The following is a 13,412-nucleotide window of genomic DNA, read 5'->3' as shown; positions in this document are numbered from 1 at the left end:
GTTTTAACGCATCCCTCACCAAACTTAATCCGGTCAGACCAATGCTATGTCGAACCAAAGTCTGCCTCCCAAAATGGTGAGATTTTCCTGGGATGTTATCCCATGACAGGCCTGTTCATCACAGTAAGCTGTCCCTTATGGAAATAATGGGTTGATGAATGGAACGATAATAAAATAGCGGCTCTTGTCTTTCCCTGCTGTTGCAGAACAAACATAAAGTGGTGGTGGGAGGACCTGGCAGCTTCTACTGGCAGGGTGAGTACTGTGTGTGTGTCTGTGTGTCTGTGCATGCGTGCATGCTCATTTTCCAAAAATGAAAAAAGTTCTTGAAATAGCACGGGCACCTCATGTATTGGAAGAACAATAACAGAAACAAGGACGCGTGTTTTTGATGAATCTATCATGGTTAAATTGCAGTTTGAAGTTACAATGGGTTTGTGTAGGAAGTGGGCGGGGCTGGGTTTGGGGCTGCTCAAATCAAGCAACTGTCCGGGGTGTTCACATAAGCCTGAATAGACGATAAAATGACCATCTTTTTCGGAAGTGGAATATCACTTTAAGGAACTGGATAGCCTCCTCTGCGTGGAGGATGAAGAACAGGTGTGAGAGTGTTCACTCCGACCGGGTATGGAACCAGACAGTTGAAGGTACTGTAGGATGTCGGAGAATGTGTTGCTGGACAGCATTCTCTGTGACCTGTTATTGAGAGAGTCTATTTTCCACATTAGTCGGTCATCTATGTAGGTGAAAGTGGGTGGTGAGTTTCTCGGGAGGAATGTGTGGCTGCAGGGTGTTGAAAGTCTGTAAACAGGTGTCCAGACACCTGTTTGTAGTGTTGGAGGATTCCAGATGCTTATGGATGTCATATATAATATTGGATGCTTTTGCTAACGCCCGTCCGATGCCAGATTTTTGGGTCCAATATCAGTCCCGATTTCAGAGATTCCTATACCACCGATTACCAATGCCTTTAACTATATTTTGTCAGAAAGAGCAACATTTTATAATCAATTTGTAAACCTGGATTTTATTAAAATTGTTTAAATGTATCCTTACATTTTCCAAAAAAAATATGAAATAGCAGATCTATTTTTGTGACGTGTAAAGAAAAAAGAAAAAAATATAAAAAATGATTAAATGTCAGTAATTTTGTTGTTGTATATTTAACTCATATCTGCCCAGAAATTGTAACGTTCCAATAATGTTCAATGTGAGAAACACAATGAATCGTCAACTTAAATTTGTAATCGTGACAGCCCTATCTATCGGTCTGCCTCTAGCTTTGCATTGTGGAGCCCTCTGACTGCACGCTATGCAAACTGGAGTGGGTCCATCTGTGAGTGGGTCTGCCGCCTTGATGATGTGGTTTTTAATGACCCTCTCCTTAGCCTTCGTCACAAGAGAGGTGAGAGCCACAGGCCTGAGGTTATTCAGGTCCTTTATAGTATCCTCCTTCCGTATGGAAATCATTGTGGAATCCTTCAAAAAGTATATCCAGGTGGATATAAACATAACATGAGCGACTTACACAATAAATAACACACGGATGGATATCTCAGTGCCGATCAGGCACCACAATAGGGGTGACCCATTTCAAATGATTTGGCAAAAGAACATGTCATCCAAAATCTGACAGCCTTGCATGTTGCTAACCGTGTGCTCTCAGAGTGTCCAACCGCTGCTAGAAGCTAAAAATATTTCCAGTGATTTTTGCCAGCCTGGCACGGTAGCAGCTCTTTGTCCCATGCTGTGGGTGATTTGAGTGCTGCTGGGATCAGCAGGTCCTGTGTGGTGGTGTGGTCAGCCCTCCCATAGGGAGAGAAGTTGCAAGATGAATTTAGACAAAGTTAGAGGAGCCGTAGTGGAAAGTCGGCTTAGTCCAAGGAAAAACTATTTTGGAAGCTTTAGAGGATTATGCTTTTTTATGCTCCGTTGTACTACGCCTGTTTCGCACGCTGAAAATGGCAGATTTACAAGCTCACAATGGGTTGAATGATACACAAACACAAAGTGTTGTGAGCTTGTACCTGCTATTTTCGACGAGCATAGACATATATCTATGCTTCCCATTGCCCAGAGGCTGCTTTGCCGTCCCATTGGCTAGAAGCAGCCAATCGCGAGGTTGTTGCCAGTGTTGCTAACCAACCTCCAAAAACCAGGCAAGCAACTGTGGGGAAAAAACAATCCAAGTTTTGCTGGAAATAAGCGGACTTGGCAACCCTGGAGTCGACTAGGTGGCGAACTGTCGTCTACATTTCACAAGTAGATGTCAGTCAGGTTTTCACCTGACAAAAAAACCCCAAAATATATTGCGCATGAAACTGTTCCATCTTACTGCCTCATAAGTCAGACTCACACGGATTTAGTCCCAATTCCTATTCCTTCGGCATGACCTCAAACTGTTAAGTCCCTTGCATCATTGCCTTAAGCGTTTAATTGGCAACAACAAAGTGGGCAGGTTAGAGTTTAGCCTGGTTACTGTGTGAGTACTGTGGTAATCTAGGTGTGTGTGTGTGTGTGTGTGTGTGTGTGTGTGTGTGTGTGTGACTGTGTGTGTGTGTCTGGTGTGACAAGTGACAGCATGGCTGTTAACTATAGACTTCTCTTCAACACCCCCCCCCCCCCCCCTCTCTCTTGGCACGACTCCTCCAGGGGTGTGTTAGCCTAATTACTGTTTCCTGTTGAGTCAACACTCATACACGATGCACCAGAGCCTTGTTTTTATTTTTTCTTGTTTTTTATTTTTTTAATCAGAAAGGGGTGCTGTTAAAACTCTGTGGCAGATGTGTGGATGTTGTAATTAGGCATGTGTGTGTGTTTGCGCGTAAGCTTCTCTGTGCTGCGGTTGTCCTTGTAAACAAACGTAAAGCATGGACGTTGAATGTGGCTAACTCTCCTCTGCCCTATTCCAGTGGTTCTCAAAGTGGGGTCCGAGGACCACTAGGGGTCCTTGAGGGGTTCCAAGGGGTCCGAGGACCACTAGGGGTCCTTGAGGGGTTCCAAGGGGTCCAAGGACCACTAGGGGTCCTTGAGGGGTTCCAAGGGGTCCAAGGACCACTAGGGGTCCTTGAGGGGTTCCAAGGGGTCCAAGGACCACTAGGGGTCCTTGAGGGGTTCCAAGGGGTCCGAGGGGGGTTCCAAGGGGTCCGAGGACCACTAGGGGTCCTTGAGGGGTTCCAAGGGGTCCGAGGACCACTAGGGGTCCTTGAGGGGTTCCAAGGGGTCCAAGGACCACTAGGGGTCCAAGGACCACTAGGGGTCCTTGAGGGGTTCCAAGGGGTCCAAGCAAAATGAGGGACAGTTTAACAGGCCAATCTAAAAATGTGTTCTAAAACACTTGATGTTGCTATATACAGTACTAGGGGTAACGATGCATTTTGAACATTGATATGATGCGTATCACGATACATGGTTGACAATACGATACACAAACGATATTGGTTCATTCATGGAGATAATGCAATGATTTAAAATCGATATACCGATTATTTGAATTCCAAAACAATATGATACAAAGTCAAATGACACAATATGTTGGTGTCTACCTACTTACCTACTATATACTGTATATAGCAACAACTACACATACACTAGGTGTTCCCGGCTTTAAAGGTATAACGGCATATAGATGTTGCAGGTCTAAATGAGTTATTTTAGAACCGCTGCTCTACTCCATTCTGTTCTTGTTTGTCTGTCTCAGGTCAGTTGATATCTGATGACTTGTCAGAGATTTTCGCCCGCTTTAACAATGAATTCATCACCGGCTATGCAAACACCTTGTCCACCAAGTCAGCTGGTGCAACCTACGATGACAGTTACCTGGGTAACACACACACACACACACACACACACACACACACACACACACACACACACACACACACACACACACACACACGCACACTTTGAATACATTTTTTGACCACAATACCGACTAGTGTTAAATTAAATTAAATCCTTATTTAATGGACTGACCACATCGTCCAGACTCTCCTTCAATGTAATGGCATGTCTCTGTTTGTCAGGATACTCTGTGACAGTAGGAGATTTCAACCAAGATGGAGAAGAAGGTGAGGACGTCTCATCACTGTTATTTATACCAGTGTAGGTGGCTTTTAGAATAAATCTTAACTTCTGTGTTCTTGTCCACATTAAAAATAGACTACATCACTGGAGTGCCAAGGGGAGACAAAGCTCTCGGATACGTAAGTGAATAATCATGCACACACACACACACACACACACACACACACACACACACACACACACACACACACACACACACAGATTGATTTTGTTTTTCTTCCTCTAGGTGAACATCTTCAATGGTCTGAACATGGAGTCTGTGGTGAACTTCACAGGAACACAGGTGAGAGGCTGGATGCTTTGATGTCCAAACACATTCATAGTAAATTATCCATGAATCATCTATCCCTCAGTTCTAAATCCCTTTATACGTCGTCGTACTTGAGCTTGTAGATCTGCGATGTTCGCTATTTATTTAATATTTTGAAAGTGTTTGCCCAAGACAGGGTCAGCAAGGTTAAAGTGGTTTGAAACAGCAACACAGTTGCATTACATTTTCCTGGCATTGTAATTGTAAAACAAATTGCAGCCATCTGCTCTTTCTATCGAAAGTTTAAGTGGAGGTAATGATCACTATGATTATTATTTATAATACCTTTATCATCATCATCACCCCCCCCCCCCCCCATTATGCAGGAATGCAGGCTATCTGAGTGGGCTTTCGTTTAGGCTTCGGAGCAGAGGAATGTGAGGACGCGTCGTTGTTTTCTGCAGTATGCTAGGCTGGGTCCACAAGATGGAAACCACCAACGCCCTGTTGTCAGCCAAACAAATGGGGAGGGACTAGGGAGGTAGAGAGACAGAGAGAGAGAGAGGGTGGAGCAAGGGAGGAAGTGGAGGAGAGATGCAAGGTAATGAAAGGAGAGGGGGTGGAAGGGTGGAGGAGAGAGAAAGAGAGATGTTCTCTCCAGGATTTAAAGTTGTAGTAATCATAGGGTGTTCCTCTTCACTTTCCTGACTCACCCCTCCTGTTTCCCAGTTGTTTCTCTCTCGATCTCTCTCTCTCTCTCTCTCTCTCTCTCTCTCTCTCTCTCTCTCTCTCTCTCTCTCTCTCTCTCTCTCTCTCTCTCTCTCTCTCTTTCTCTCTCTCCTTCTGTCGTTCATCAGCACCCAACCATTGGATCTGTCTGTCTGTCTGTCTGTCTGTCTGTCTGTCTGTCTGTCTGTCTGTCTGTCTGTCTGTCTGTCTGTCTGTCTGTCTGTCTGTCTGTCTGTCTGTCTGTCTGTCTATTTCTCTTTCTCTCCCCTTCCTCCCTTTCATTGGGTTGTGGTGGTGATGAGTCAGCCTCCGTTTCCACTAAAGACTCTTTGGTTAACTCACTGAACTCTGATACTGTCAAAATCATCATAGACTTGCCAGCTAGAGGGAGATTCACACTCGGCCACCAGCCGAATGTTTGGGGAACTTTGTCTGTGACAGTCATCATTTACAAGGTCTTACTCTTTAGGGTGGACCTAACCTTTAGATATCAATTTGGGTCAATCAATAGCAACAGCAATGCTGTTTTTAATACTTTTTGTTATGTTACATTATAATATATATATATATATATATATATATATATATATATATATATATTGTTTAAAGAATATTATTAATGGTAAATGGTTCCTTTATATAGCACTTTGATCCAAAGTGCTTTAGATTCACCCATTCACATACACATTCACACGAGCATGGCAGAGGAAACCACGCAAGGCACCCACCAACCTATTGGGAGCGGTTATTTTTCAAAAATAAAGGCGCTAGAGTGCCCAGCAGATGAGGCAGATTTTACTCTGAAAAGCCCCACCTTCCATTACCCCCAAAACTGGCATAATCTTCAGTTACTACCTCGCGCTGTCACATCTGAACTCTCTCTAGAAGCGTTTATTCCAAACGAGATGCTTGGTTAAGTCAGAAATGAGGACAGAACATTGCCGTTGTAATCAAAACCATGGAGAGCAACATGGATTCAGAGAGAATAGACAGTTTAGTCGGGCTGTAAACAAGGAAGTGAAGACGTCTCCAGATGTCATGGGCTTCCTACGGGGGTAATTCTAGAGACGTGTGGGGACGAGTGTTAAGTGTCTTACTCAAAGACACTTCGACACTAACACAGGGAGAGGAGTGAGGAATTGAACCGGGAACCTTCCGATTCCAAAGCAGCCACTCTATACCTCCTGAGCCACTGCCGCCATGTTTTTACAATTGTACCTGTGGCATTTAGACTTTGGATAATAAAATATGGGTTTTATTGCTAAACATTGGGGTGAATCAGACCCCAAAGACAACACATCTTACTTTGTTTAGGCATTTAATAACACAGAATTTCAATGTAACCATGCTTTATCTACTGTGTGTCACAATCTAAAGCCCTTTTGGCATACAATTAGCAAATCTTGTTTTAGCAGCTGATTGTTCTGAATCAGAGGTTCTCTTTTCCAATGAACGGTTGAGGCCGGGAATGAACTTGATGGCGCGCCAGCCATCAAGCCCACCGCCATCTGGAGGATTAAAGTGTGTTATGCAAGTGTACCCGGGTGAGCTGTTGAATCTCGGGCAATGTGAATCATGGCCATCGGGGACCAGGCAATCATATTCGGAAACGGTTCCAATTAAACTGATTCAGTCTCAGTGTGAATCGCCTATAAGACTGCCAGGTCCCTTATCCAGTTTCTACTGCAACCTGACCCCACAGCTGCAGAGTTGACTTGGTTCTAATTGCTGTCTCTGTTGATTTGTCACAACAGTGGCTGCAGCAGAGAGGAGCCAGACATGTCTCTTATGTTACTGAGTTATTATGTGTATGTGTTTGATTAGATGAGCCTGATGAGGGATATATATTGAGATTAACCACATGAAGCTTATAGCATCCCTATTCTGGGGGGAACATTTTGGTGATTATTTTTTCCGGCAAAGCTATTTGGTATAGAGCAAGGGTCTTCAACGTTTTGCAGGCCATGGACCCCTTAGCTAGGAGAGATACATGAAGCAGGGATCCCCACTACACTACATATTGTATAAAATTGTGTTGCAGATTAACATTTTCATAGATAGTTTCATAGACTTGTTTGACAGCACTATCGTCGGCGCTGTGTACATTTACGTATGTTTTTGTTTACACATTGCTTTTTCTATTAATTTGTGTATTTTCAGACATTTAAGCACCTCAAAACGCTCAAATCTTGGCCATTGGCTTTGTACTTGGTCTGCTCTTTTCCCCCCTCTATATCTTCACGAAACATATCCGATCTACAAGCTCTCAACGCGTCGCAACAACTGGGGCATAATATAATGACATGCCCAAAACAGAGACGGAGTTTGATTTGATGCCCCATTAGTTTAACTCTTTAAAGATGCCTTTTCCCCTCTGAAATGATTCTAATGATTCAGTCAGCTTGGACCATGTTAACCTTTCACCTCCTTTCCTCTCCTTCTCTCCTCTATCAAAGCTCTCCTCTTCCACTTCCACTTCCTCCTGCTGTGTTAACAGCTGCTGAAGTTCAAGAAGTCTCTCTTATCTCAAACTGTAAAAGGCCCAGCAAGACCACGCAATGCAGGATGCTAGTTAGCCATCCCCATCCCCACACAATCTACACTTGAGGCGTACTGTTAACTTACGTGACTTTCCGGACCTTTCTGCCCGATGGGTGTGGTTTTAAGATTGTTATTCTTTGAGGTTAGGGGTAATGTTAGGCCTAGTGTGTGTGAGGTTAAGTTTAGGTTTAGGCATAGTTAGGCATATAACCACGCCCATCAGGTAGAAAGGTCCGGGAAAGAGGGTGTCCCGTTAACTTACAGATTTGAACTGTTCAGTTTAAGTCCCCCTACATGAAGCGCTACGGAAAAACCACATTGTCAAGTCTAGACTGTCTAATACTCCATGAAGTTAATGATAGATTTTCTTTTACAAAATGCATGCATATAGATGACCATATATTTTTACATACAGTATCTGTCGGTCGAAAGGTTATTTCCATCATACAGATTTTGTTTCTCATGGATGTTGAGGACATTACAATATTTGTTTAGAGCACTTTAGAGCCAACCAGGTCTATGGACTTTAACATTTGTTTAGGCCCTAAACAAACGTTAAAGTCCTAAACTTTAGGGCACTAAATGACAACGTGGGCGCCCCTCACTTCATACGAGTGTGATTTTAAATGTAGACATGATCGAGAGAACTCAATGCAGAAGCATGAAGGACACAACACATCTAGCCAGCCAGGAATTGAACCAGGGACAAGGACCATGCCATTATGTGGTCAGCTACTGGGATGCCCCCATTGGTCTCTTATCTTTTATTTTTGTCTTTATATCCCAGATGGCAGCTTACTTTGGTCACTCTGTGGCTGCTACTGATGTTAACAATGATGGGTGAGTTCTGTCTGTCTGTCTGTCTGTCTGTCTGTCTTGTCTCCATTTCGGTAGGCCTGTTTGTCCTCCATTCATTGTTTAATTGAACTGCTTTAATAATTTTCTATGCGTCTTTGTCTGTTCTACAGTATGCCTGTTTTCTGTTTCTCTTCCTGTCTGTTACTCCATGTTGGTCTTCCGCAGGCTTCCTGTTTGTGTCCATTAGTTTGTTGTAGAAAGAGGTTATGTAAAAGTCCTGCTAACTGCTCTGTCATTACACACTGCTGGAGTGTCTCCAGTTACTCTGTCTGTTTTTCTCTCGTTCTGTCTGTCTCTCACTCCAACTCTCTATTTATGTCTCCAGTTACTGTCTGTCTGTCTGTCTGTCTGTCTGTCTGTCTGTCTGTCTGTCTGTCTGTCTGTCTGTCTGTCTGTCTGTCTGTCTGTCTGTCTGTCTGTCTGTACGCACTCACTCACTCACTCACTCACTCACTCACTCACTCACTCACTCACTCACTCACTCACTCTCTCTTTCAGTATGATAGATCTGCTGGTTGGAGCTCCTCTCTTCATGGACAGAGGTTCAGATGGTAAACTACGGGAGGTGGGCCAGGTATGAGAAACACTCTAAAATCGATCTAACCCCAACCCTCATAAGTCTTGGGTACTGGAGATAAACAGGCTGTGTATTTCTGCAGGTGTCTGTGTACCTGGGCAAGGGAGGGTTCTCCTTCCATTCGCCCCAGAAGCTGACGGGGACGGAGGTCTATGCCCGCTACGGCTCTAGCATTGCTGCCCTTGGAGACCTGGATATGGACGGCTTCAACGGTACTGCACACACACACACACACACACACACACACACACACACACACACACACACACACACACACACACACACACACAAACACGCAAATGTGTGATGTAATGTACGATATTGTGATATTTCTGTCCAATAGACGTTGCCATCTCAGCTCCATACGGCGGCGCCCCCGAGCACAACGGGCTGGTCTACATCCATAATGGACGCCGTGGGGGCCCTGACTCCTCCCCCTCTCAGGTAAACGGAAAGTGACTGATGAGGAAAAAATAGAGTCCGCAACACTGGTATGAAAAACTCAGCTCCACTGGTTTATTGATTCAACGTTTCGATCACTGGGATCTTCTTCAGGAAAGAAGACAAATTGGACTGATGACAAATGACACTTGATTGGTTTATAGTCTTGCTTGCTATATTGGCATCAGTATTATGTCATTATTAGGTTTTGTTACGCTTGTCTTTTCAATACCTGGTGCAATGAGACCACCCGCTGAGTTGGCCTGACTCACATTATGTTTGGATCACAGTCAACTCAATTGGAATGATATAGTGCCAAATCTCAATACAGTAGGTTGTCTCATGGCACTCTCATGGCACCCATGAGTGTTTGGTGAAGGCATCAAGGTTCAAACTCCCCTTTAACGGGAAGAAACATCGGGTAGAACCTGGCTCTGGGTGGTCGATAATACTACTGATACGTTTGGTGACGCTCTAATTCTGTGGGGGCTAGAGGTGTGTGGAACCTGGTAAAACAAAATGCAATTCCAAGGACGGAGGGCAGTGATTCCTAATCTGGGCCGGAGGCATTCAGTTGGTTTGGTGAAGCAGGTAAAGGCTTGTCCTAAAAATAAATAAAAACAACAGTGGGCGTAGCTTTGCCTTCGTCGGCCGTCCAAGCCTCTGCAGAATTTAAATGAATCGGAGGAATTGGTAGGAAGAGATAGGTGGAGACATCCAAACGTCTGGCTGAGCAAGACTAGGTGGCTGGCCATCTGCCTTGACGGTTGGAGGGGGAGACAGACAGAGACACACAGCAACAACAATAATAATAACAATGACAGCTATAATAACAGTCTCTGCAGCCATAATCCATGAAACCCCTTGATCTGCAGCAGGTCCATAATCACAATCCATGTACAGTAGGCCTGTGTGTGTGAGACGAGAAAGCACCAAAACAACACAGTGAGTTGTGGACAATTATGTGGGCACAATCCACACAATTTATTATCTTCCCACATATCGTACATCGTAGCATTTTTATCCAAAGCGCCTTACAAAGATGTGCATTACATTCACCCATTCACACACGCATTCATACGGGGTGCATACCTTGGTTAGACATACCAACAGCTGCGGGTTAAAAATCACCCCTGCTGCCGGTTAAAAATCACCCGTGGCTCCCGACATGCGTGGCGGGATAAAACTAATCCGTGCTACCACCCCTGAGCCACTGTCGCCCACATATCATCACACATTGTACATTACTTTTCTTTTATGATGTGGGAAACATTTCTACTGTCATAAAAACTGCAGCAAAGTAGTGATTTTTCTCCTGGTACAACCAAAAGTAGGGCATCACGTTATTGTCAACTGTACAGTAAAAACCACACAAATGCACAAACGGTTTTGTGGTGAGCACTGTGCGTCACGGACACTGCAAGAACAACTGATGTTGCAAGCTGTGGACAACTAATTACACTTTTTACTATTTGACTGCTGCAAATACCTAACAATTAAGTAAGACTGTAATAAAGGGATTGGCACAACAACAACTTTGTGATATATGTAGATTTAGCGTTATATTCGCAGATATTTGCAACTTACAACCCTTACATCCCTATTTTGGGCATGTCAAAATAATTCAAAATGTTCAAAACTAGCGACAATAGCAGATCTACAAGCTTGCGACGTACAAGCTTGTTTGTAGATTGGCTATTTTATACAGATTTTAATTTATTTTACATAATCTTAAAAGTAGTCAAAAGTATGATGTATGATGAATAGCAAAAATAACTGTTTAATGCAATGTGTTTTGAAACATTTTTACATGCCCAAAATAGGGACACAAGGCTAAAAGTGGTTAACATACACATACAAAATAGAGAGGAGTTACCTGAATATCAAGAATTGAATAGGCAATCAATACATAAAAACTAAAGGATGTAACATTGTTGGATGTGAGAATACAGTAAGTCAATCAAAAAGCAACCATGTGGTCTGTAAGGCTATGCAATACTTTTCAACAGCTGATTTAAAGGTGTACTATATAATACAGGGTCTATAGCAGTGTCATTAGAGGCCTCAGGCAGTATGAGAGGCCTCAGGCAGTATGAGTATTTGAAAATCACAAGTATGAGCCTTTTTTCTGTTATGCAGTTTGCTACTGCAGTAGCTGTAGGCCCTAACAATTGAATTGAATAATTGAATCAGTCCACCCTGGCATGCCACATTCAATTGGCTCTATGCACACAGAATAACTCTTCCTACTTACCGACGATACTAATTAAGCGCATTTAGTGTACAGCGCTTCTCAAACTTTTTAATTCCAAGGACCTCCATAACACTGAGAGTGTACAAATGGAACAAAATGGACCCTTACCGCTCCATTTGTACACTCAGAGTTACACACCCGTACGGGGCCATTTGGAACCCACTCAAGAGACTCACTGGTGTAGCAGAGTGTCTCCAGTCAGCCAACATGCTCAATAGCAGCACCCTAACTCAGTTGGACCAGAATGGAACAGAGCCTTCATTAGTATCATCGGTAAGGGTAACACCGGTGAAGGAAGTAGGGAAGGGGCCCAAGTTCTTTCGAAGAAGGCGTGTGTGCATGGAGCCCATTGTCAAGTGTGGAAACGCATCCCATGAGTTTTGCTGTCCATATGTCGGTACATAAACAAAGTACCTAACATGATGCTGCCACTCCCCCCTCCTCAGGTCCTGCAGGGAAAATGGGCATCTAGCTACATGCCTTCCAGCTTTGGCTATTCTATGAATGGAAACATTGATATAGACCAGAATGGATACCCAGGTACGCATGTGCGCACACGCACGCGCACGCACGCGCGCACACACACACACACACACACACACACACACACACACACACACTAATATATAAAAAGGTTTGAGCATGTAGACACGAGACTGAGGAATAAAGGTACTAAGGACCCCTGTAGGCTACATACATTACATTGTTTCTCTCATACACAGTAGGAGACACATTAAGACGGATTTATAGTTGGCTGTTGCACACCGAAAATAGGCGATTTAAAAGCTCACAAGGCATCGCACTGCCGCTCGTCTGTGAGCTTGTATATTATATACGGATATTTCCGTGCACAACACGGTGCAGAACATGGTATCTCAAGCCTTTAATGAGGTTCAAGCAGTGTTGCATTAAATACTGATGACCTTGTCTTTACAGATTTAATAGTGGGAGCATTTGGAGCAGACACAGCAGTTGTGTACAGGTAACTATTGTGTGCCTGTGCGTATGTCTGTGTGTTTGTGCATGTATAAGGGCTATATCTTGCGCCACCCCTTACCCCTTATTCCTAAACTTATTTACCATTTTTTACTATTTTGAAAAAGGGTGGCGCAAGATGCCCTAAATGCCTTTGGGTGTACTGAGTATTCTGTATTTATTTGATGATGTGTGGCTGCGTGTTGCAACCTGTATGTGTGGCATGTGGTGTTGTGCATGTGATTAAGTGTACAGTATGTGTGCACGTTGTGCTTAGATGTACGCGTGTGTGCAATTGTACGCAAACAATCTATCTTAGTAACCTAAACAATAGCTGTTGTTGGTGCCTAAATATATGCGTGTGTGCGTGCCCGCACACGCGTGTGAGAGCCTATATGTAAGGCTTTGATGTAGCACATGTAAGCTGTGTGTTTTTAATGAGGCGGACCACCTCTGATATCAAAGCAGCAGATACAGTCCTGGCCCACTGTGTTTATAGATGCTGTTAACCTATACTGTACAACCACACATCTCCACTCTAGACACACAATTCATATACGCCTACGGTACATGTTGGTGGGAATAAACGGTGGCACTGATAGCATCCATTTAAAATGTAATGCTGACCCGACGGTTGAGCTGTGAGCGTGTAAAGTGTATGATTTAACTTGACCCTTTTAGTTTAGCCGAGCTGGGTCCCA

The 13,412-nt window shown here is 43.8% G+C and overlaps 1 protein-coding gene across 7 annotated transcripts in view; it reads left to right on the top strand.

Annotated features, from left to right (window-relative positions):
• itgav (integrin, alpha V) overlaps positions 1-13,412 on the top strand; it is a 47,078-nt gene that overhangs the window by 15,520 nt on the left and 18,146 nt on the right. For all 7 annotated transcript variants that reach the window (XR_014569961.1, XR_014569962.1, XR_014569963.1 and 4 more), the window contains exons 6-16: positions 207-255; positions 3,701-3,823; positions 4,026-4,070; positions 4,162-4,205; positions 4,313-4,369; positions 8,394-8,446; positions 8,963-9,038; positions 9,124-9,253; positions 9,385-9,485; positions 12,183-12,276; positions 12,673-12,718. Coding sequence is in view for 1 of the 7 variants with exons in the window: in XM_083776636.1 (XP_083632762.1) it covers positions 207-255; positions 3,701-3,823; positions 4,026-4,070; positions 4,162-4,205; positions 4,313-4,369; positions 8,394-8,446; positions 8,963-9,038; positions 9,124-9,253; positions 9,385-9,485; positions 12,183-12,276; positions 12,673-12,718 (818 nt within the window). In the remaining 6 variants the exon portion in view is untranslated. The remainder of the gene's footprint in view (positions 1-206; positions 256-3,700; positions 3,824-4,025; positions 4,071-4,161; positions 4,206-4,312; positions 4,370-8,393; positions 8,447-8,962; positions 9,039-9,123; positions 9,254-9,384; positions 9,486-12,182; positions 12,277-12,672; positions 12,719-13,412) is intronic.

This window comes from Protomyctophum parallelum, assembly GCF_964188405.1.
Source record: "Protomyctophum parallelum genome assembly, chromosome: 11".
NCBI classification, from domain to species: Eukaryota; Metazoa; Chordata; class Actinopteri; order Myctophiformes; family Myctophidae; genus Protomyctophum; species Protomyctophum parallelum.
The sequence above is the reverse complement of the archived record's forward strand: the minus strand, read 5'-3'. Positions and strand labels throughout refer to the sequence as shown.